The sequence below is a fragment of the Myotis brandtii genome, unplaced genomic scaffold (assembly GCF_000412655.1).
Source record: "Myotis brandtii unplaced genomic scaffold, ASM41265v1 scaffold266, whole genome shotgun sequence".
In the NCBI taxonomy this organism is placed as follows: domain Eukaryota; kingdom Metazoa; phylum Chordata; class Mammalia; order Chiroptera; family Vespertilionidae; genus Myotis; species Myotis brandtii.
This window is the reverse complement of record NW_005360124.1, coordinates 8,808,246-8,833,385: the sequence shown is the minus strand read 5'-3', so window position 1 is coordinate 8,833,385 and position 25,140 is coordinate 8,808,246. Positions and strand designations below refer to the sequence as shown.

At 40.2% G+C, this 25,140-nt stretch overlaps 1 protein-coding gene across 3 annotated transcripts in view; it reads right to left on the bottom strand.

Annotated features, from left to right (window-relative positions):
- The window catches only part of TRPM6 (transient receptor potential cation channel, subfamily M, member 6), a 145,636-nt gene that overhangs the window by 13,862 nt on the left and 106,634 nt on the right, over positions 1-25,140 (bottom strand). For 2 of the 3 annotated variants that reach the window (XM_014541274.1, XM_005868307.2), the window contains exons 26-36: positions 23,522-24,657; positions 23,236-23,348; positions 20,338-20,461; positions 17,844-17,935; positions 15,859-15,917; positions 13,558-13,583; positions 9,943-9,993; positions 8,411-8,476; positions 6,379-6,665; positions 5,785-5,867; positions 4,899-5,104 (exon numbers count right to left, since the gene is read on the bottom strand). In XM_014541274.1, coding sequence (XP_014396760.1) covers positions 4,899-5,104; positions 5,785-5,867; positions 6,379-6,665; positions 8,411-8,476; positions 9,943-9,993; positions 13,558-13,583; positions 15,859-15,917; positions 17,844-17,935; positions 20,338-20,461; positions 23,236-23,348; positions 23,522-24,657 — 2,243 coding nt within the window. The remainder of the gene's footprint in view (positions 1-4,898; positions 5,105-5,784; positions 5,868-6,378; positions 6,666-8,410; positions 8,477-9,942; positions 9,994-13,557; positions 13,584-15,858; positions 15,918-17,843; positions 17,936-20,337; positions 20,462-23,235; positions 23,349-23,521; positions 24,658-25,140) is intronic. The other variant, XM_014541273.1, reaches the window with a different exon arrangement.

Sequence of the window (25,140 nt, the reverse complement as noted above, 5' to 3'; positions counted from 1 at the left end):
ACCAGCCGCCTCCTGCACACCTCCCACTGGGGATGTGCCCGCAACCAAGGTACATGCCCTTGACCAGAATCGAACCTGGGACCTTTCAGTCCGCAGGCCGACGCTCTATCCACTGAGCCAAACCGGTCTGGCGTCTCCGTATAATGTTTTAAAACGCATAATTTAAACCTATAAGATTACAAAAGAAACCAATGATACTGAAATAAAGTTACCAAAATATTTTTAAATTATTGTATTGCATACATGTGCTTCTTTATATGTTAAGTAACAGAATCTAGCACAAGTCTAAGAACTGTTACACCATCCAACAATAAATATGAACAGTTTTTTGAGATATCTGCCAACACATGTGCCGTGTTAATATCTGTAATTGTTCATGCTAATACCACCATTATAATGAAAGGAAATTATGCATTTCAGCTACCGGTTAGTGAAAATAAAGGTGCAATTTTGTTTTCCATCAGAGTTCACAGACCCTCTGAATTCCATACAGGGATGTTTTAGAACCCCTAGCATAGAGTCTCTTTCTACACTGGTTTTGATTAGGGAAAGAGAAAGTGAGGCTGACACACAAGCTTAAGGGCAAGTGTGCACAATGTGTTTGCTGATATGAAGAGCCCAGCCTCTTCCTAAGTGCTTTTCTTTAAAAAGTCATAGGCAGAGGCTGGGCTCTTTATACCTCTCTTATTCGGGTATAAAAAGGAACAGCCTAGGGGACCCTGCTTTTTGAACTGTGTAGTGAATAAACAAAAAGACAAACCAACTGATATCACAAGCACCACCAGTAGAGAGACTAAAGGCTACAAATCCTTTCCATGTTAAACTCAGACCTAACTTTGAGCCTGAAAATGCCAGAGCTGATGAAAGCTGTAGAATGATATCTGAGTAAACTACAAATTTAAGCTGGGAATACTCACAGTGCCTAAAGAGGGCATATCAACTGGGGGGAAACGGAAGCTTTATAGGGAAAAATTGTCTACCAAAATCACATCAGTTCCTGTTGCCTTTAAATCTTGTTGCTTGTGACATAGGCGGGAGGTCAAAGGATCTGGTTCCACTCACAGTCACTTCACTTTCTAGGTGGTGACCTGGTCACCCGGGTTAATCTCTCCGAATCGCAGTTTTGTCATCTGAAGTGTGAATGATATCGAGCCTTATCTTATGCTAGCAGGGTTACTGAGAAGATTAAGTGAACTATTATATACAAACCGCTTAGCAAAGTGTCTGACCCAGAGGGTGCTAAAAACTGTCAACTGTATTTTTATTATCTTAATTCTATAAAGACATTTTGTGAAGTAAAATTCTATTTCTTTTATCCCATTTCCCTAAAGTACTGTGTTTTCTAATGAATAAATTCCCCTGTAAGAATGAGGGTTCTATACCCACAAAACTTTATATCCCTACACTCAATCTGACCGTTCAAAGCTTGATTGTAATATATTTGGGGGCCCCCAAATGGCAGAAAGGGCATTGCAATGTGTGACAAATAGAGAGCAGCCCAGAGAACCACTCACGCTACACCACCTGCACCACCACCACCTACCCTGCCTCTCCTAATACACAGGAATTGCCCAAGAGGCAAATTTTAACATCGGTGCCAATCCTACCCACATAGTCTCCTAGATATTTGAAAACATGGGAGAAAATAAGACATTTTCATATTTTAAAATCCCAATGATATATCTTTACCAGCTTTAATAGAGTAAATGCCCGTTTATAAGGTAATATGCAGCATGCCCTCATGAGAAACCCAGAAACGTACATTCTGATCCCAACCACCTTGGGATACATCAGCGAACCTCTACATCTGTGGAAAGAAGTTACCGTCTTTGTAGCAGCAGAATTTCATGATGATGTTGATGCTAATGTGGACTTATTCCGGAAACTGCTTTGTTAAATTAAAAGAAAAAAAAAGATCTAATATCTCCAAAAGTTCTTTGAAGAATACAATGAGCTTTTTAAAAAATGTTCCGGACAACTGTAATTTGAAATGCAATTGTATTTAATTCCCATTGCAGGGAAAGAAAACTTGGATTTCAAGTGTAATGATGATGATTCAGGCCCTCACATGTAGAATTTTTAAATGGAAGGAGAAGAGACGACTACAGTATAATTACATGACTGGAAATCGATCAAGCCTCTCCTTAGAATTCAGCTTCCTGGTCTAGGGCGGCAGCTCCCGGGTTAATGATTGGCCATCCCTTGGAAGGAAGTAGGGGGGAGGGTGGAATAATCTGCCATAGTGTTCCTCGTTTCTTCTTTCCCTCGAAGCAATAATAGGAAGGCACAGCAAGCTGACCAGGGCTTCACAAGCATGTTAAACTCACCGCTAGGTCTCTCTGCAATACCACTGGGACCACACCGCTAAGGACAGACTATTCACAACTGAAGATTCACTTCCATTTTAAAGAGCACACGGAGATCAATACTAACACAACAACAACACTTACAGAGGGCTTACTGTGTGTCAGGAACTTGTCTCATTTCAACCCCTTATCAATCCTATGAGTTAAGTGCATATTATTTTCTTCAATTACAAATGAAGAAGTTGGGACTCAAAGTGGTACCCCTCTGGTCACGCAGCTGGTTTGTAGGAAAGCCAGGAGTCAGATACTAGCACTGAATGACTCCAAGCTCCTCCTAACTGCTGCCATTGGCCTCTCCATCTCCATTCCCCACCACCCAGATGATGCACATCATCTCTCCAATGACTGGAAATACTCATCAACTCAACTAAACCCAAAACCATTATGATACTTTAAGAAAACATTATGTTCTTCCCATTTTCCCTTTCCAACTAGAGCAAAATAAGTACTTAGTAAATGTTAGCTAGTAGTATAGGTACTATAACTGCTTATAATTAGTTTTAGGATTTGTGTTCTTCCATAAGTTCAGGCCGAACCAATTGGCCAAAACTCTCCAGTAAGTATCTCAATTTCTTCACATTCAATCTATGATGTCCTCTCTTCCCTTCTTTGAAGGTCAGTGTTTTGACATAGTTTATTTGGAGTGGCCTGTTTCTGCAATTCACATAATTGCCCAGTAAAAGAATAAAGTTAATTCCCTTCTCCCCCCGACACGGCCAATGAGACATTTGTTCTGTTTAATGTCACTGTGGATTACTAAGAGACATAAAAATCCCCAAACATAAACATCATTAAACAAAAGCCTATTCAAGTGGAATACAAAACACACTAAAGAGTCATCATTAATTCCTTAAAGTTTTTCTTTGGTTGTTTTTTTTGTTTGTTTCTTCTCTTTTTTTCTTTTTAAACCACTCCACCCAAAACTCAAAGCACAGACACTTAAGTGCAGATGAAAAACAACAACCTCTCCCAAACATGAGCTACCAAAGCAGATGCCTTGGGGATGAGCATGCTGGGCTTACATGGATCATGGATTTGCTGGTTTAAAAGATGAATCATCTTGACTGTTTTAACTTTGTTTATACTGCTTCCTAAAATATTGTGTTTGAGGGTTAGAAATATAACCTGTGAACAGCATAGATCTGAAAGGACAGAACTTATGTGTAGTTTAAAAAGTAGATACACACCCTTGGGCACATGGCACAATTTTAATCAAAATGGCTTTGCAGTCTTACTAGACATTGCTCACAATGCCCAGGATTGCCCATTTCAACTGTCCCCAGTCTCCAAACCTGGCTTTCAGCACAGAATCCCAGGACTGACCAGGTGGGAAAGTGAGAGAACAAGAAATAGGCCCAATCTGCTTAAATGAACCATAGCACGATTAAGGATAGAACAGATGTGTAGCTAGCGATGGACATTACGTTGAATAAAGCACTTTTGATATTTCTAAAAAAAAAGGATAGACTAGATGGTCAAAACAGCTTAAGTCTGCATCCTGGCTCCCCCATTAAGTAGCTGTGCAACCTCGGGCAAGTTATTTAAACTTTCTGTGCTTAAATTCCCCATAATATCTACCTTGAGGTACTGCTTCTGGGATTAAATGAGATAACTTCTATGAATGTTCCTGATCTAAATCCCTTATTTAAAACCAAAGCCCCAGTCAGTGAGCCAAGGGATTAAACTTTGACCTTAATTCATATTTCGTCCTGTCCCTGCAAGGAAAGCCTGCTCGAGACTCTCTGTTTCGTGCTGCAGGATTATAGGTCACGTGTGAGGTGTTGATAGTGGGAGATGCGCTGATCAAAAGCTTCTTTCCATTCAATAAGAGTGCCTTACGCCTCCTCAGACTGAGTCTGTACTTTCGTGACTGTCATATCAAGGCACACAGCAAAGAGAGCAAGCTAATTTATAAATTGCTAAAGCAATGAGCTCAAAATCATGAAAAATGCAGGGAAATTAAACTTTCCTGTGTGTATAAATGCATACCTAAGTGTTCTTGTGAATATAAGTCCAAGATAAAGCCATAAACCTGGAAAATTTGGTGCAAACGTCAATCTCCCTTTAGATCAAAGTTTTAGCTGTTTACGTTAGGCAACTAATCATCGGCATATATTTTTCCCTAGATCTCGGTGGGAATCAACATAGTAAGTGCTCGTGATCATCATTGTGCAATGTCTGAAATAAATGGCCCCGCCTCCCTTCAAAACTAAATAGAACAACTCCATTCATTACCCATCCCGGATCTTGCAAGATCTCTTAGGACACCTGTCTGGTTATTGCCACTTGGAACAGTTTCACATATAATAAATAAAATCGGAAAAAAATAATCATCTTTCAGTTTTCAAATTAAAAAAAAAAAAAAAGGAATGCCATGAAATATCTCCATTGAAAGACCTTCACCATGGCTTTGAGTAAAGAAAGAGCTGAGGTCAAATGTAGGTAACCATGACACGGAGAAAGCAATCCCTAGTCAGTGTTTCCTAAACTTGGCCTCATGCTTGTTGTATGAAGTTCTAGACTACCAATCACCTTGCAAATCTAAAACCAGCAGTTCTCCCCGAGTATACTCATAGGTCCAGTGAGAGAAAGCCAACATCAGCTCCTCCAAGGTGTTGCTGGGGGCAATTTCATCGCCGTTGTTGTTGTTGTACTTCTGGAACTCCCCCATCATGTATTTCTCAATGGTGAACCATTGGTTGGCAGAATAACAGTAGATTAAGAAAACTTCCAAGAACCTACGAGGAGGCAGCAAAGGTGGGACTTACATTACTGAACAGTCAGCAGCAGGAGAGATCACCTAACTCTGGTCTGATGCAGGCCCTTTTCCATGGAATGCAAAGATTGAGGGGTTTCCCACCTCCCTTTCTTTCAGGAAATGTCCCAACTCCTTTATGAGTACTAAACTCAACTTTCCCTACCATGTGCTATAATATTCCTTATAAATTAAGCAATAAAATTTGGCTAGAAGTCCTCAGCACTGAATTATGATCTGTCTTGCTAAATGAATGCAAGTCTATGGAGACACGCAAGTGAACATAATAACGGTTCATTCTTTAAAAGTTTTTAATTTCTATAAGATGTTAGTGGAAAAAACTATGCTTAAAACAGAAATGTTTTTTGGCCATAATGTTCCCGGACATTAGCAACTACACCGGGATCTGCCTGCTTCACATAGAGAGGTCAGTCCTGGCCTCTGTGTGAACTTCTCACCTCCACTCACACAAGTTCAATGATTTCTGCACCCCTGGGATGGCTAGTTCTCTTTTACCAGTCTCCAGAACTCTGGAAAGAAGAGCCCAACAATGAAGTCTTGGAGAACTTCTCCGTGGGCCTTGTACTTCTCAGAAGAGGCTGAGAAGAATTGATAGAAATTCCTACTTAACATGAAGGGCCAGGGTGCCAATTATTTCCTCACCGTGGTGCATAGGGAATGGTTTGTGGTTTCACTTGGTTGAAGGTATAGATTAGTTTTTGAGCAGCTCTTTGTTGTTGAATTTCCTACAAAATAGAGAGCATTAATCAAAATATTGGTTTACTATCACATGCCTACTAATGATCACAGAATTACTGAAGACCCAGCAAGTGTAATTTTCAGCCTTTTTCAACTCCTATCACTCCCCACTCCAAAAGCAAAAGCGCTACAAAACAAAATTAACAAAATACCACCACCTCCAAGAAAGAATAGGCCGCTGGTTGGTGTGGTTCAGTGGTTGAGTGTCAACCTATGACCCAGGAGGTCACAGTTCAATTCCTAGTCAGGGCACATGCCCAGGTTGCAGGCTCCATCGCCAGGAGGGGGCGTGCAGGAGGCAGTCAATCAATGATTCTCTGTCAACATTGATGTTTCTAGCTCTCTCTCCCCCTTTTCTTTTCCTCTCTGAAATCAATAAAAATATATTAAAAACAAAAGAAAACTAGGCTATCCTTTGGGTTGAAGATAACAGCCTTTGAAGTGTAGCCAGATCTCCTTTCTTTGGTCGGTTGTCTGGACTCTGGGTTTCTGACTTACCCTGAGGCAGAGATGCAGCACAGTGCTCTCCTGGAAGATTTTGTGCCATGTCTGCACAACCTCAGGAAGGAAGGACTTCACAATGAAAACCTGCCCCGGCTTGAGAACGTCATCCTCAGACCAGGTGCTGATGACTCTCATGGCTTTGCGGAGGCCGCCGTCCATCTCCTCTCGGGACAACACCTGGATCATTGCAGTCCTCCCGCGCTTGGACCAGGAGGACATGCTTTTATTGAGATTCAAAGGGGAACTCTCCTCCAGCCTATAGACAGTTACTTCTTCCCCGGCTGCAAAGACAAGTGTAGGTGAGGCATTCAGTGAAATCTCAGGTCTGTGATATGAAGGACGTCCTAAAGATCAATTCAGAATCAGTTCTGTTTCCCAAATGATCAGAGGAGAATAGAATTGCACCTATACAGGAACTGCTAGAAAATAAAGACATGGATTTGGCCATGTTGTTATGTTATTTATTATCCAGTAAAGAGGGAGAGGGGGAGAAGGGACAAAGCATCAGATGCTACACAACAATGAAGTTGTTCTCATTATAGACTATATATAGCTGGACAAAATCAAAGTAGTTAAGACAAATACTTCTAAAGAGATAGTTTAAACCCATGTTTTTCATTATCATCCCCCTTATAAACATTATTAGACATTTTTTCTAATTGCCCCTCCCATGACATTTTAATACCAAAGATATACTGTATACCTGTGCTTCATACATAAAAAGAAAAGGATGTCTTTGCTCTCTTGGGGATGATATCATCCCTGTTGAGAATGCACAGTCTAACCCAGTTGAGTTATACAGAGTCAAGGTCATACCCCAGAGACACTCCCTCCTACCTTTGTTACTTGAAGCCTTACTTCCTTTATCAGTAAAATGGGAGTGAACGTAGCACTCATCTCTTTGGGTTATAAAGATTAACTATGTTAATCTGTCTAATGTAAGCTAGAACCTCGGATACAAACTCAATCCCACTTAAAAAAAAAATGTAAACACAAAATGCTCTTTAACTGCTATATAGCTTCCACTTTCAGGCTGATGAACAGGCAACCAGTCCTACCCAGTCTAAATCCCATCTAACTGTAATATTTAATGCTTCATAACAGAAGTAACATATTCTATACACAACTTCTGCCCAGCCTGTGTTTCATTTTCTCCTTTCACCTCTGCCTCAAATGTGTATGTGAACACTGTAACTAGATTACCAAGAAAGGAATCTATTTGCTCATTCTTGCACTAAACTGCTAACTAAAAAATATGTCTAGTAAATGCTTAGTAACATATTTTCAGTTATTTATTCTTAGTGCCCAGATAAATGCCCCTTGAATATCTCTCTGGAGTTCGAAATACCGAGAGGATTTAGAACAGAGTTACTGGGTTGCAAAGCCAGCCGTGGAGTCAGGGGAAGGAGAAGGCCTCTGCACCCACAATCAGAAGCCGCATGGGGACTGTGAGGAGAATCGGCAGCCAGGACAGTGTGGGGACCCTTGTTGTATTGTCGATTGGCCGGATAGAGAAACTCTGGTAGCCTTGGCCAACGTGAGCTTGTTTTTCTTTACTGCTCCAGCCTTTAAAAATGATGTTTGCTCTCTGAGCTAAGAGCAATTAGTCTCCACAAAATAAAAGAAATAAAAAACAATATACAAAGCATTTCTCTTCAGATGCCAGTCAGCTTTTACTGTATTGACATGTATCGCTTTCTTCCATGTTTATTACACAAGGTTTGTTGGTTCTTTTCTTCCCTGCTTGCTTCCAGCCTGAAATCAGTTGAGTGCCAGGTGCCACACTGCTGCTTTTTTCCCAACTGCTGCTCATTAGAGGTCCCATCCCCATGGTATTAGATTTGGATCCTAGATGCCAGCCGGTGGTTAACAGGAGTTTGCATTTTAGAAAAGTAATCTCACTAAACTACAACCACTGGCAAACAAACTTTTCAACTGAAGTGATGCAAGTGGTTTCCCCTTTGCTTTACTCGTATATTATGCCTCTGCCCTTGGCATAGCCTCAAGAAGGTAGCAATGCACTCACCAAACAGTTGGATGGGTGTAAATGGGATGGTCTGAGAAAGCCTCATTAAATTGTTCCTTTCAATGGCTGCAAACAAAGACAAGAGTGACTGTTTTTACTATGCATCGGTGGGCTGAATCCACAGCGAGCCTCCACACATCAATATATGCATATAATACCAAAATATTTCATTTCAAAGACCCCTAATATTTACCTGTATCAAAAATATTATATAGTACTGAAAGTATGCCTTAAACAGGATATCCCCATCTTAGGAACAGATGATATGATATTATATAACATGGTCTGTGGTAGGGCTATTACCTCCACTCTCCTGAACACCAAATCACATACTAGTTCAGACATATACGAAACTTCCTTTTAAAGCACATTTTAATCTGCGGTCTTCATTCCCTGCTTTTTCTTTTCTGGAGCAAATCTAATGCACAGTGGACTGTGGGGACATCTACTGTTGGCTTTGCACAGTTCACCTTCTTTTCCCAGAGAGAGCTGGAGACCAATTTTAATTAGAAGCAAATGATCTGCATTTTCCTGTAAAGAGCCGTATCCTAACAGATCAGAGTCAATAGGAGTTACCAGTACAGTATTCCTCACCAGAGACTTTAAGTTAACAACTAGTCAAAATGATGGTCTACAGCTGGAAGACCCAGTTATAAGGCCTGGAATGTGGAGTCTGGAATCCATCAAAGCACTATTCACCAAGTAGGAGAATTCGGGATAAGGTAGTCTAGTACTGGACCCCAAACATAAGACCTTGATATAACAATAATAATGGTAATTATCACATCATTACATTCTTATTCATGTACCGAGCTTTAGACTGTGTGAAAATCAACGAGTGCTGCAAGCAATGATGCCCCAAAGACCAGCCAATGGCACAAGTCCTATTGATTGTTAACACTGCTTTACATTTTAGTGTTTCCCTCTTAATTCTCAACTAGCCCACTGGCAGACTTTTCCCCAGGAAGGTCAAGTACAATGATTCCCACTTTAAAAGACAACTGAAGCACTGTGAGGTTATGTTGCTTAAGAGAGTCAAGAGCCTTGACCCCTTACTTAATAACATCCTTGTAAGGTGTCCTTGTTGAACTTACTCTGTGGCACTGGCATTCATTCAGTGGTTACGTTCACTGAGGGCCCAATGAAGGTACAAAACCCTCCCTCAAAGAGCTAGTCTCAGGCCTGTCTCTTTCCTAATCCAAAATTTGGAGAACTCTGCCTCTGGGCTGGCTTTGAGCTTATAAGGAATTTGTCAATCTCAAGGTCATCTTTCCCCTTCACAATATGGGCTTGCCAATACAAAAAAATATATATTGTTTTTCAAAAATTTTTTAAAAATCCAAATTCTCTTAAATCTTGTTTTCCCAAGTCAATGGCAAGGTAAGAAATCTAAATGTTCTTCTCATCAGAGTGAACAACTCTTTGAGTTGGGAACCATATTGATGCTACAAATTCGTCAACGTTTCTGTGCACAAATGCAGAACCACAGATGTTTAGCTCAGTTGACATGCGGCAGTGCATGTGCATCCTACCTGAATAATGATGGTGAGGCTCTTGAGGGCTTTTTAAGGAGGCTGAGATTTCTGAAATTATAGAGAAGATTGGCATTTTAATTACTTGGCTGGAGATAAATACATGCTCCTGAATATATTGCCTTCAAAGTTATTATTGAACAAGTTAATCAGAATGGCTTCTCGGTATTCGAAAAAGATTGCCTAATACCCTTTAACCACATTATTGTGCATGGTATCCTGACAGCTTCCAATCATCAATGTAATATCTCCAAACATATTTATATAGGGAATTGAAGAAAGACAGGTAATATTAGCCTCAAAGATCTATTTCCTCTGAACCAATTATACCTCTGGGTTGCAGAAGGCACTCAGCTGCCCATCACACTTCACGACATCCCAGAAGCACAATTCTCTGAGCTCCCTACCAAGATGCAGTACCCATATAAAGACATTATTAATATCAAGTTATTAGCAGACTACTTCCATGACCTAAAATGACAACAAAATGATGAAACACATTAAGAGGTATAAGCAGAAACAAAGGAGTGGGTGGAGAATATGACACCAGGGATCTGTTTGGTTACAGAAGGACTGTGTGCTGGGAACATCTCCTGCAGGTTTAACTGGTTCTCTATTATGTGCTCAAGTCCTAAATTACAAGCCTCCAGAGAAATCCTTTGCAACAGTTTTGCCATTTCATAAAATCAAAATTAAAGTGGAGAACTTCAGTCTCATGGTGATAACTGCTTTATACCTAGTAGAGTATGCAGCATAATGAGCACAATTTCATAGATCTCTCCGGCTCCTTGTTGCTGGATAAGGAAAGGAACAAAAATCCCTTCCTTTGGGGGTGCTTGGTAAAAAGTAGGATCAGCAGAAAAGTCTCTTCCTTTCTGATCTCATGTAATAATAATAATAATAATAATAATAGCATTCAGGCCGAAACCGGTTTGGCTCAGTGGATAGAGCGTCAGCCTGTGGACTCAAAGGTCCCAGGTTCGATTCCAGTCAAGGGCATGTACCTGGGTTGCGGGCACATCCCCAGTAGGAGATGTGCAGGAGGCGGCTGATCGATGTTTCTCTCTCATCGATGTTTCTAACTCTCTATCTCTCTACCTTCCTCTCTGTAAAAAATCAATAAAATATATTTTTTAAAAAATAATAATAGCATTCAGTTCCCACTGCATGTAATGCTAGATGTGACAGATGTGAATAAGATGTCTCTCTCACCCTAGAGAAAAGCAAATATGAAATAGTGGGAAAGAAAGACATGTGAAACACAATCACAATACAGTTTGCTAAGTTATATAATAGAGGTGTATACAGAAGCTTATGGAAACTTCATAGACAAATAATATGAAATAGTTTAAAGAGTATGGGCATCTAAGTCTGATAAAGCTAAGTTTCAATCCTGGATTTACCACTGAAGGAGCTATGAGATCTTGATTCAGTACATATTTTTTGAACACCTACTATGTACCAAACACTGGTCTATGCTCAAGAGAAATTATATTAATGAACACAGATGAAGACTTTGGCTACATTCTAGTAAAGGGAAGTAGAAAATAAACAAACAAGTAAATATATAATCTCTATAGTATATTACATATATATCAAGTTAAAAGGGTTAGAAAGTATGGGGGATAGGGAGTTTACTATTTTACACAGGGTGGCTAGGCTAGACCTCTTTGATAAGGTGAAATCTGAACACAGACCTAAAGGAAGAGAGGGGGAGAGTCATATGGATAAATGAAAAGCATTCCAGGCAGAGGTAACAGCAAGTGCAAAAGCCCCGAGGCCCGGACGATGCTTGCTGTGTTAAGGAAGAGAAGTGTGGCCCCAGTGGACTATGCTGAGAGGAAATGAGGTTGGAGAGTTGGAGGAGGAGAAGGAGTAGATCAATAGGCCCTTGTAGACTGGATTTTGCTTTTATGGAGTGAGATGAAACACCATTTCAACAAAAGAGTGACTCAACTGGACTTGCAGTTTAGAGGGGTTATTCTGGCTGCTCTCTGGAAACAGACAGAGAGCAGTAGTTTGGAGGCCATCCTGTAAACCAGGGGAGAGATGGAGAGTGCTATGTGGAGGTAGCAAAGTGATCAGCTTCTTTGAAGGACTTATTGATGGGTTAAACATGGAGATATGAGAAAATGGGCGATAATGACAAGACTTTGGCCTCAGCAACCAGATGGATGGAGTTACTGTTTCCTCAGATGGAGGAGAAGATAGGTGGAACATTTTGTTTGCAGCGCCTTCTAGACACCACGTGGAGGTGTTAATAGGTGGGTGGTCATATTCTGCATGGCAGAAATATTGAATGAACAGGCTCATGAACATGAGCCTGGAAATTGGGACTGGAACCAGGCTGTCAAGATCACAAGAAAGACTAAGCAATTTGCAGCTTATCCTGTAGGAGGTAAAGGAAAGCATAGCAGCGAAGATTTATGGCTCAGAAAGATAATTCCAGTAGGAATGTGGGCCAGTTTAAAGAGAGAGAAAACAACCACGATACTAGCACAATATCAAGGGGGGCAAAATAAAGTACACGCTTTTTATTTAGGAAAATAAATGTTGGAGGCTTGAAGGCAGGAGCAGTGGGGGAGAGCAAAACAGACAGCTTCGACAGATGGAGGTGGAGGTAACAGAGTTAGAAGACAGAGTTGAAAGCTAAGAGCAGTGGTGTGGAAGGGCACAGTAAATGACTGAGGTTTCCAGCTTCGGTGAAGGAAGAGGAGGCTATCAGAGAGACCAAAAGTCAGTCAACAAAGAAAACGAAGAAATAGAAGAACAGCCAGGGAAGAGTAGCCTCAAGGAAACTTAGGAGATGGCTAAAATGGTCAACATAAATGCCACTGTTTTGATGAGGACTAAAAAGAGGTCATGTGGCTTAGCAGTTAGCACTGGACAGCAGTAGAGTGGTGGGGACAGACACCATGGGCTGATGAGCAAATGTTAATACTGTTTCAACCCATTTGGAGGGGAGGAAAAGGAGTGGCAGCTTGAAAGCTATGTAAAATCAAGGACATGATCATTTTCTTCTTTTGTATAGAAAATGGCTTAAATTTGTTTGTAGGTAGAGGAGAAGGAATCGACTGTAAAGGGGGCACTGAAAACCCAATCATAGAGTGGAACAGGACCATAGAAGAGAAAGATACCCAATCTGCATCAAGGGGTCAAGAATATGGAAAAGAGCTCACAGAGTGTGGTGAAGTTTAAAGTTAGCTACTGAGAGTGGCTTTACCAGGGAGTTGTCTCACACGATGGCCCTACTTAGCCAGCTGGGTAAGAGTCCTACTGAAAAAAAATGTAGGAAAAGGTATCCCCTTATAATCTTATGAATAGTTCTTAATGAGTAACATGTAAAAAGTAACAGTGGTTGAACAGTCTAAATGAGCTCAGTGCTTATACCCTCACTCACAGAGAAAACTGGAAAATCACAGTTAAAAACAGGTGATCCAAAACTAGACATCAGTCCTGATGTACCTGGAGAAAGACATTCAACTTTCTATTTTTATGCTGAACTTTCTACTTTGCATATTAAACAGGTCATAGATAGAATTTCAAGAACTCTCAACAGAAGAGTGAACCTTATCACTGATAAGACAAAAAAAATATTTAAATACAAAAACTTACTGCCAACTCCATTTGAACTTCTCAACCTGTTGAAAAATTAAAGTTGTTTAGACAATGCTTTACATTTTTTAGTGATCAAAGGAAGGAGAAGTATGTGAAACAGTAACAATATAGAGTCTATACATACATATATATATATACATATATATATACCAGGGGGGTCCCTCAGCCCGGCCTGTGCCCTCTCGCAGTCCGGGAGCCCTCGGGGGATTTCCGACTAATGGCCTACTAAGTCATCAGTTGGACATCCTTAGCACTGCCATGGAGGCGGGAGAGACTCCCACCACCGCCACTGTGATCGCCAGCCATGAACCCGGCTTCTGGCTAAGCAGTGCTCCCCCTGTGAAGCATACTGACCACCAGGGAGCAGCTCCTGCGTTGAGCGTCTGCCCCCTAGTGGTCAGTGCGCATCATAGCAACCAGTCGTTCTACCATCAGGCTGAAACCAGCTCTCCAACATCCCCAAGGGGTCCCAGATTGCAAAAGGGTGCAGGCCAGGCCAAGGTACCCCACCAGTGCATGATTGGGCCTGGGGAGGGACGCGGGAGATTGGCCAGCTGAGGAGGGACCACGGGAGGGCTCCAGGGCATGTCGGGCCTGTCTTGCTCAGTCCCGATCAGCTAGACCCCAGCAGCAAGCTAACCTTCCAGTCAGAGAGTCTGCCCCCTGGTGGTCAGTGCACATCATAGCGACTGGTCAACCAGTTGACCGTCTGCCTCCTAATGGTCAGTGCACGTCATAGCAAGCAGTTGAGTATCTTTAGCATATCATTAGCATATTACGCTTTGGTTGGTTGAATGGCCAATCAGACGACCGGACACTTAGCATATTAGGCTTTTATTATATAGGATGTATGTGTGTATATATTTCATTGACAGAAAAGTATCAGTTACCTTTGACCCCTATCTTTATCAACCAAGAAATAGTTCAAATATGCATGTAATTCATCTACTATGTAGGACCTAAACTAACTGAAAAGCAGTTGTTGGTTTTTGGTTTTAATTAGCTATGATCACACAACATATATAAGATTAACTGTGTTTGTGTTGTTCCGGATCATTGAACTAAAGGGTCCCTGAACTATGCAAAGCAGATGCCTACAAATGAGTATGTGAATATCTCCAGACAAACCTACAAATCAGTTTCATTAGCCCACGTGGCCCCTAAATGTTCACAGGCTGAAATTAGCTTTAAATTGTTACTTGCCCTGCTCAAGTGCACAAGTGGCCATGGGCAAGTCTGAGTAAATGCATTTAAAGAATATCTCCAGTATGTAAAGTCCTTGGGGGAAAAAGTACAATTACAATTATTGTTTAATTTCATGCTGCAATAACCCACTACTCTGCATGTGCACAAACTATTGAACCTTTGGGAGAAGAAAGTCACGTGTGCTTTACGTCTAGAGGCCGGCTTGCACACAGACCTTGATAAAAGCTCTAGCAGAAAAGGTAATCTCTGATGGAGCTGACTACAACCTGAAAGTCACATCCCACCTGCTTGGTAGCAGCTGGCCCTTTGTAGAATAGATGGTTTTAAATTCTGCTTCTGTGGCTGTATGGATAGTGAATTTGATGATATAACTGGAAAAGTCCAGAAAACACTACAAATAAAATAGAATAATCTTCACTCATTTTGTTTTAAAATTTTATTTCTCTGACTACTAATAAAATTCCAGGATTCTCAAGTCAACAACCAGGTGTCTATCACTTTCTCCCCTCCACCCTCCTTCCCCTCCACCCCCAGCCTCGCCGATCTTTCTTTCTCTCCATCGCCATATTTTTCAAATTTGCTGCCCTGACAGACACTTAAGATGTTAATGAGAAGCCAAAAATAAAAAAGATCAACCTCATAAACAAAAAAGAAAAAATGTTTAAACAAGAGTTATTTTTAAAACTAAAGAAAAAAAAAGCATAATCAGGTTTTAGTCTCAGTCTTTTTCTTTAGGCAAGACAGCATCATTTCAACTCTTTAATGCAAATCCCACAATCTTATCTATCAGAAAAGATGTGGTACTCATTATTCCATGTGTGCTTTTTGACATGGAAAAGACAAATGGTTAATTTGCTGTAGTACCAGGTGCTACATTATCATCTTAAAAGGCACTGAGATGAGATCTTGTTGCCAGAAATGGAAAAACATGGAGAATAAATGATTTTCATTTGTTGCTATCAAAAAAAATACTGTCATTGGACAAACACTATTTTTCTCCTTTTCTGACCAAATTAAGCCTGTGTTCCCAATCCTGTTAAAAATAAAAACAGAAGCCAAAGATGCTAAAGACAGACATTTAGAAATACTCACAGGGAGTTCCTATTGAGGTTGGTGCTCCAGGAATTCCACAAGGAGTTTTTACTAAGATCCTGAGCAGAAGGGAAAGGTTATTACATGTTTACCCAACATTTTCCTACCCCACGCTTCCAATAACATGCCTGCAAAACACAATCCTTGAAAAGTACAATCCTTCCCCCCCTTCCTATAGCTCATTATTTCTCTTTTACTTAACATACTAGACCTAGGCTAGAAAGATGCATAATGTTAGCACAAAATATGAGTAACTCAATCTGCTGATGGACTTTAACAGAATGAAATTATTTTTATGGTGACAGCAAAGAGAAAATGTAATATATAAAGGTTTTTACAAAAATGAGAGTGAAGCCCAGCAAGTGTGGGGTCAGTGATTGATTGTCAACCTATAAACCGTGTGGTCACAGTTCGATTCCCTATCAGGGCACATGCCAGGGTTGCAAACTCGATCCCCAGTAAGGGGCGAGCAGGAGGTAGCTGACCAATGATTCTCTCTCATCATTGATGTTTCTATCTCTCTTCCTCTCTCCTTTCCTCTCTGAAATCAATAAAAATATATTTTAAAAGAAACTAATAATATTTTTAAAAGAGAAATGAGAGCGAACATATAAAATCAAGAAGAAATAAAGGTCAACATTGACAGGAAACATCAATCATTACATCATGTCCTATCATTAGTAGACTTTTGTTTCAGTTGATTATTTAGAATAACCTTACCCTGAAATCAGCTCATTCTTTTTCCTATTTAGATTCAACTATTATTTCTCGAAATTTAGGACACTCCAGCCATTACTCTAGGCATTTCCATTGGTGTTATTTTTGTCATCCACTATCAATAATCTCCTAAGAGATTAGCCCCATTTTAGAGATTCAGCTCCTGAAGCTCAGAGGTTAACGGATGTATACCTATAGCTTTGAAACCTAGGAAGTGGCAGAACCAGGACTGGACAGGGCAGACAGATCCCTGCCTCCAATTACCTTCAAGCAATATTACATTTTACTATCAAAACCTTTCACAGCCTGGCCATGGCTCAGTGGTTGAGCGTCCACCTATGAACCAGGAGGTCACGGTTGGATTCCTGGTCAGGGCACATGGCTAGGTTTCGGGCTCCATCCCCAGTGTGGGGCGTGCAGGAGGCAGCCAACCAATGATTCTCTCTCATCACTGATGTTTCTATCTCTCTCTCCCTCTCCCTTCCTCTCTGAAATCAATAAAAATATACTTAAAAATAAAACCTTTCACGGGTTACAGTCCTTCAAGAACATCTCAGGCTGTTAGTTTACATTCATACAGGTAAATGTGTACATAGCTCCCACATTAAAGATAATATGCAAACCAAACTAAAATTAGATTTCTTGGGTAAGCTAACTAGATCACACTTCCCACATGGGAAGTAAAGCAGGGACATGTTTATGGATGGTAAAGAAAACAGACCACAAACGAGGAGAGCCTCAGTGTTGGAGAAACACTGAGGGCCCTTTACCCTGCCGTGCCCAGATCCCCTCCAACACATCTGCAAAGAGGTTTGCTCAGCCTGAACGACTAACCACACACAGTGAGGAACCTAGGACTTCCAGAAATAAACCATTCCATCCTTGGAAAGCTCCACTTGCTAAAAGTTCCTCCTCGAATTGGGCTGAACTTTGTCTCCCAGTAGCTTCTATATGTTGATTCTAGCTGTACCTGGTACAAGCGTATTGAAAAGAGTTCCAAAAATTCCCAAGTTCTTTCTCTTTCATGCCAAAAATGCACAGGCTAAATTACTTCAAATGCATTAACAGGCAAATTACATAAAGAAGAACAAGCAAAGCATAAAATGTGGGGGCGGGAGAAAAAAAACTGAGCAAATATTCAAAGCAAAGACTTCAGTGTAATACACAGAAGCCAATGAAGGGACATAAAGATAAAATAGACACACAGTCAATGAGTCATGTTGTGTGCATGAATGTTTTCTTACAAAGTATCACGTGAGAGGTCTTACCTCCGGAGACCGCTTTACATAATCACTGACTTGTGCAGCATGCCGCTCCATTCCTTTAGTTTTCGTTTTCTGGTATATGTTAGGTTCTAGACCTTGTTAAAAAGAAGGAAAAAATTAGAGAATACATGAAAATGTGTTGCTTTCAAATAGAAAGATCTGAACAGAGTGTATGCATCTAAATGTGAATACAGCTTTTTTTTCTCTTTTGAGCAAGTTTTAGAAAGATTCTTTTGTCCTTATTTTTCTCAAGTGGTTGAAAGCTATATATCCTGTTTCTATTCTTCAACAGTTACCTTGACATTTATTTATAACATTTATACTTATCTCTCAAGTCAAAAAATTAAATTATCCATAACCTGTCCTATAAAACATGCCTTCTGTATATTTTTTACATTCACCTTCCCCTGCACCCTACCATCCAGGCTTTATCTAAAATATGTGAAATTTTAGTTCCAAATTATTGGGAATCCTTCCTTAACAACTGTATCAAGCATCATAGTGAGCTACACACAAAAAAAAGATAGAAAAAAATGCCAGCAAATGGATTTAATTTTTAGACTTTTCTTTAAAAAGATGATGAGAATTAGTAGCAGTAGTATTTATACCTGATACCTACAGAGTCCATGGCATATAGCGGTTGGATTAAATCTGAGCATAATACTTAAGAGTCCCTGACTAAACATAGGAAATAATAGTTGTATTTTTTTTCTAATGATTTTGTGCTGAAAAAAATAAGTATATAACCACACTAAGTGAGAAACCTAGGACTTCCAGAAATAAACCATTCCATCCTTGGTTTGGATACAAAAAAATCTGTTAGAAAAATCACAAAATTTCATATATGACATTCGTCAAAATATAAAATTATGATAATTATGGTTGCAATTATAACAAAGTATTACAATTAAAATAAAATACCTATAGGAAAAGCTAAAAAGTATACTTTTCCTTTTCATTGTTAATTTCCTCAGAATTTTTATTTAAAGAGAGCTAACTGACAGGGCACCTCCCCACCCTCAAACTTATTTTTAAATTATTTTTAAATTAACTCAATTTGGGCAGGTTCCAAAAAATGAAGATTCTCAACTCACAATGTGCTTCAAATCACTATGTTGTATACCTAAAACTAATACAATGATATATGTCAATTATATTTCAATTTAAAAAAGAACATAAATTAAATAAGGATGATATATAATAACCTAAATATCAGCTAACTGATTAAAATATGTAATAGATACTAAATATACATTAATAAATAAAATGAATACATTTATAATTAGCCCTAGAATCATATCTTTAGGTATGAGATTTGATTTATTCAAAATTATGGGCTCTAATAAGCTGTGTGATTTAAGGCAAGATAATTAAGCTCTCAAGCCATGTCTGTAAATTGAGGTTGTTCTGAATAATTTAATTTCTAATGTCTCTTTCCACTTAGAGCCTCTTGATTCACAGTGATTTAACAGACAATTGAGTATTTTTTAAAATATAAATCAACTTTGACATTGACATTTTGGACCAGATAATTCCTTGTTGGGGGTGGGGCTGCCCATTGTAGGATGTTTAGCAGCATCCCTGGCCACTACCCCTTGGTTGAAAACCATCCTATATAATAAAAGGCTAATATGCAAATTGTCCCCTCAACCAGGAGTTCAACTGGGAGTTCAACCAGGGGGGGCGGGGTCGGCCTGCCAACTGCCCACAGCCCCTCCCCCCGGCCAGCCCGAATTTGTGCACCAGGCCTCTAGTCAACTATAAAAGCAAGCTTACAGAAGCTTTAAAGAAGCATAATAACATTGATTTCAATACAATGTCCATTTGTACCTTAAGTTTGGTATTTAAAATAATTTTAAATCTTCATGAGTTCTTATTCACATAGTCCCTTCTATTTAAAAATTAGTAAATTCTCCTGTTATCTAATGCAAGAAGTTCAAAGTTCTGATCACTGCTCTCAATTCTGTTCATAGTCTGTCCTTATCTTGCCTATCTAGGTTTATTTCACATTCTATGCCTGGATCATAGTCTTCATTCCTAGCTGGCTGACCCATATTTTATCCTCACACACACTATGCTTATTAAACTTAAGGCATACTTGCCCACGGAATGAACATTATTTGTGGGAAGTTGTAAATAACCAAGTACAACTCAATCCACTGAGCTCTGTATAAGTGTCCAAATCAATGTCACATGAGCCTTAAGACTATAAAATTAGACAACCTCCCCCCACAAATCAGACTAAATGAACACTGAATAAAACAACTATCTAAATCCTAATTTTTCTTTTCTAGGTTCATTAAACACATAGAAATATTGTTCCTTTCATAAAAATTAAAAACAGAAAAGAGCTATTTTCCCAAAAAGGGCATTACCACCCTTTCATTCCCTCATCTCCACTTAAAAGAACATCAGGGGCCACCCGTGGTCTATAGATCATAGCTTGAGGGGACTCTACCAGAGGTTTGGGGATCCAAGAGTGCAGACTGTTACATACTTAACTGACTAAACTTGGACACTGTCAGCCAGTTCCTGTTGCACTCCTCTTCTTTGGAGATGTTACTTTCTCCTGGCTCTGAATTTGACTGGTCACCTTGAAAACAGGCATCGATTGTTATGACCTGGAGAGAAAGATACTCATTGGAACACAGTGATATTAATCTGAAAACATTGAGTCACATGAATAGAGGGACCCTGGTGAAGTGCCTGGTTGTTAACATTGGCTGCACATTAGAATAACCAGGAAGCTCTGCGCTCCCATCACTCATGCTGACAGTCCACGAGCGTCAGGTAACTCTCCTAATTGCAGTCACAAATGAGAACCAGGGTGGGAAGCAGGGCTTCTCAAATGTAAGTGTGCATCAGAATCGCCCAGGACTGTGTTAAACCACAGATCACTGGGTCCCGCCCCCTGAAACTGTGATTCAATGGGTCTGAAGGAGGGAAAATGTGAATCTCTAGTAAGTTTCCATGCTGCCAGGAGACCACAATTTGAGAACCACTGGGATAGAGGAAAAATACACAAACAAACAAGGCTGGGATCCAAAAGAACTTGTGTTGAAATTCTAGCTCTGCCATTTAGAAACTACATGAACTTGGGCAAATTACTTAATGTTTATGAGCCCCAACCCCTTTACTATTAAAATAATAGGTAGCCAATAGTAATGGTGCTCTATGTATTTCCCCAAGGGCAGAGAAGAAATGGAGAAAACTGATAAACTACAAAGCAATAAGAAAATGCATGTTATTAGTACTTGAACTCAGTTTCAATTCCTCGTTGAAATATGGCCATTTTTAACTATTTCAAAAAATAAACCTACTTAAATTCTTATGTCATGGGATTTCAGCAACTCGTGGCATTTTCCCAGAGTCTTTTTAGCAAGTCAATCTCTCCCGCAAAAAGGTAATTTCACATCATTTTCTCAATATGTATATCTTTGCTTCTGATTCTCATTCCCAAAAGAACAGAAGTGCTTTAAAAAATGCATCAAGCCCTAGCTGGTTTGGCTCAGTGGCTAGTGCATCGACCTGCAGATTGAAGGGTCCCAGGTTCGATTCTGGTCAAGGGCAGGAACCTCGGTTTCAGGTTCCTCCCAGCCGGGTCCTGGTCAGGGCTCGTGCAGGAGGCAACCAATTGATGTGTTTCTCTCACATCAATATTTCTCTCTGTCTTTCCCTCTCTCTTTCACTCTTCTAAAAATCAACAACAAAAAATACCCTTGGGTGAGAATTTTAAAAAATGCATCAAAATCACAGGGATATAAAGTACACATAAGGAATACAGTCAATAATATTTTAAAAACTATGTATGTGCCCAGTGGGTACTGGACATATTAGGGGGAAATATATGATTGTCTAACCACTATGCGGTACACCTGAAACAAATACAAAATAATATTGAATGTAAACTGTAATTGAAAATAAAATTTTAAAAAATAAAAGTTATACATAATACTTAAACTGCATTGAGATTATTATTTTTAAAATATATATAGAATAGAAAAGTAAAGCAAGACATTAAAACCATGAAGTCCTATAGAATAGCTAACTCAGATCTAAGGCTTCCGAACAATAAATAAGAAGATTCACTAAATGAAAACAAAGAATTTGTAGGATAGCTAAAACACTTATTGTAGGGAATTTTATAGCATTAACTGTCTATATTAGAAAAGAAGAAAGTCTCAAATCAATAACCAAAGTTTCTCCCTTAACAAACTACAAAAAAAAAAGAGCAAATTAAACCCAAAGTAAACAGAACAGAGGAAATAATAAAGATAAGAGCAGAAATCAATGAACTGGAACCCAGAGAAAAATCAGTGAAAGTAAGAATTGGTTATTTAAAAAGATCAATAAAACATAATCTCTAGCCAAACTGATCAGGAGACAAAAAAAAAAAAGAAAACTCAAATTTAAAATATCAGGAATGAGACAAGTGATCTCACCACAGATCCCATTGACAGTAAAGGATAATAATATTATTAACACTTTATGCCAATAAATTCAACAACTTAGGTGAAATGGACAGATTCCTTGAAAGATACAAAGTAAATCTTACAACTTACTAACAACCCAACTTTTTAAATGGACAAAAGATTTGAACAAGCATGTCACCAAAAAAATATATGGGTGGCCAATAAGCCCATGAAAAGATAGCTAGCGCTACATCACTATGGGATGCAGATGAAAACCACTATTAGATACACACCCACTGATAAAGCTCAAATTGGAAGGACTAAGCACCCTAAGGATTGGTGAGGATGTGGATTGCAGGGATGCTCATAAAGTACATTACTCAGATGGGTGGGAATGTAAAATGATGCAACCACTTTAGAAAGCAGTTTGGGAGTATCTTCTACAACAACTGCTTACCATATGACTCTGACATTCCACTCCTAAATGTTTACCGGAGAGAAATTGAGTCATATATCCTCACAAAGATTTGTGTGCAAATGTTCCCAACAGCTTTGTATGGAACAGCCAAAAACTAAACATGAAACAAATGTCCTTCAACATGTGAGCTAATGAATTGTGGCACACCCACTCTAATGACTCTTAGATGTATATCTTCACGGTGTTATTTTGTGTGTATGACGCTTTAGACCAGCGGTTCTCAACCTGTGGGTCGAGACCCCTTTGGGGGTCGAATGACCCTTTCACAGGGGTCACCTAAGACCATTGGAAAACACATATATAATTACATATTGTTTTTGTGATTAATCACTCTGCTTTAATTATGTTCAATTTGTAACAATGAAATTGGGGGTCACCACAACATGAGGAACTGTATTAAAGGGTCGCGGCATTAGGAAGGTTGAGAACCACTGCTTTAGACAAAAGAGAAAACAAGCTAAGATTGGCTGCCATCTCAATTGCCAAAAACATACAAGGCACTTACGGGCACCTGGAGTCCCTGTGTTTTCTTCTTTTTCTTTGACGACCTCCTATCCTTGGTTAGCATTTTTGCTTTGATCCATGCTGACTGTCCCATCTCTGAAGATCCTGAACAATCTGTGAGGGAAACGGTTTACACGACAAAGTTTAAGATGGTATGGGAACTATTTGTTTTACTGGAAGGATCAGAGAATGGAGAGAATGAGAATGCAGCCAAAAGTTATAAACTTTTTAAAAATAGTAGCAATGCAAAGAATTTACACTTTTTTTTTTAAGTGTTTACATCTTACTTGTAACCTTACAGGCCTTCAGTTTCTCCTCCTTGTGTATTCTCAAACTCTGACTCCGAAAGAGGGGCCTGTCTCTGCGGAGAGGATTGATCCAAAGGGATGTGTTTGGCTGGAGTCTTGGCCCCACCTCTGAGCAATCACTAGGCTGGGCCCATCCTGTTGAGGTATTAGGGAGGGATCGGCCCCAGATCTGCCTCTGGCATTGTCCACTCTCGTTAGAGTTACTGTTACAAGTGGAGGCCAACCAGGTTTGCCGTTTTTTATTGATGCTGAACACACCAGTTTCATCACCTTCCGAAAATGCCCAGTTCACATATCCACCTCCAGTTTGCACGCTCTCAGCTTGGGAAGGGAAGGTCATTTTCAGGGGTGCAGGTGTGCAAATCAAAGTGGTTAGAACTTTCTCTCCCCTGCCTTGTCTGGCTGGTATTTGAACGATTGGCTCATACGTATGCTCCTTGTGTTCAGCCACTGAGCTCTGGGCTGAGACAACTGGGGTCTGCCAAGTCAGATGAACAGGGACACCATTCTGGGTAACCTGTTCAGGTGCCAGCACACCTGTACCCACTTCCACAGGTGATCTGGACAGAAGCAAGTCAGTTTCTGCAGAAAAAGGAACTTGCTTTAGATGAGAAGGGACCAGAAGAAAGTGGCCATGCTTTGGGTGGGCTTGCCTGTCAAGGCAAGAAGCAACTATACTATTTCCCGTTTCTTGCTCTTCCTGGTCATTTCTTTTATTTGAAGTCTCTCTGTGACAGTCTGCAGTCTCAACAAGGGGTCCCCTCTGCACTCTTGGGGGATGCTGGCCTCTGGCCAGGCTCCGCAGCAAAGAAGGAGGCATGCTGTAATACTGGTATTTCTTCTCCCCAGACATCTCCATGCTGCCTAGAACCTCTGCACAGATGACATTGCTCCAGCTGTGGGGAAGTTTTCTGTAAGCAGGAAGCTTTCTGTTGGACAGGAGGGCTTCATCCTCTTGTAAAGTGTCAACCGCAGAAAGGACATTTAGGGTGTCCACTGTCAGGGCAGAGAGGTCCTGCAGGTGTCCCACCTGGCTGTCCAAAGATAGTAAGGAGTCCTTTATAAAAGATACCTTTTCATTCATTTCTTTCAGTTGGAAGTACATCTCCGTAACCCTAATGGTGAAGGGAGGGAGAAAGCCAATAAACACATTAAGCCAATGGGAATTTGCCTTATTCTCTTCGTGTCCTTCTTCCATCCTTAGTAGCTCCTCAGCCTAGGCCAGTGGTTGGCAAACTCATTAGTCAACAGAGCCAAATATCAACAGTACAACGATTGGAATTTCTTTTGAAAGCCAAATTTTTTAAACTTAAACTATATAGGTAGGTACACTGTTATTAACTAGAGGCCCAGTGCACAAAAATTTGTGCACTCGGTGGGGAGGGGGGTCCCCCAGCCCGGCCTGTGCCCTCTCGCAGTCTGGGACCCCTCAGGAGATAATGACCTGCTGGCTTAGGCCTGCTCCCGGGTGGCAGAGGGCAGGCCCAATCCCTAGGTGCAGCCCCTGGTCAGGCTCAGAGCAGGGCTGATTGGGGGGTTGGGGCACCGCCCCGTCATGCACAGAGCAGGGCGGATCGGGAGGTTGCGATGCCACCCTC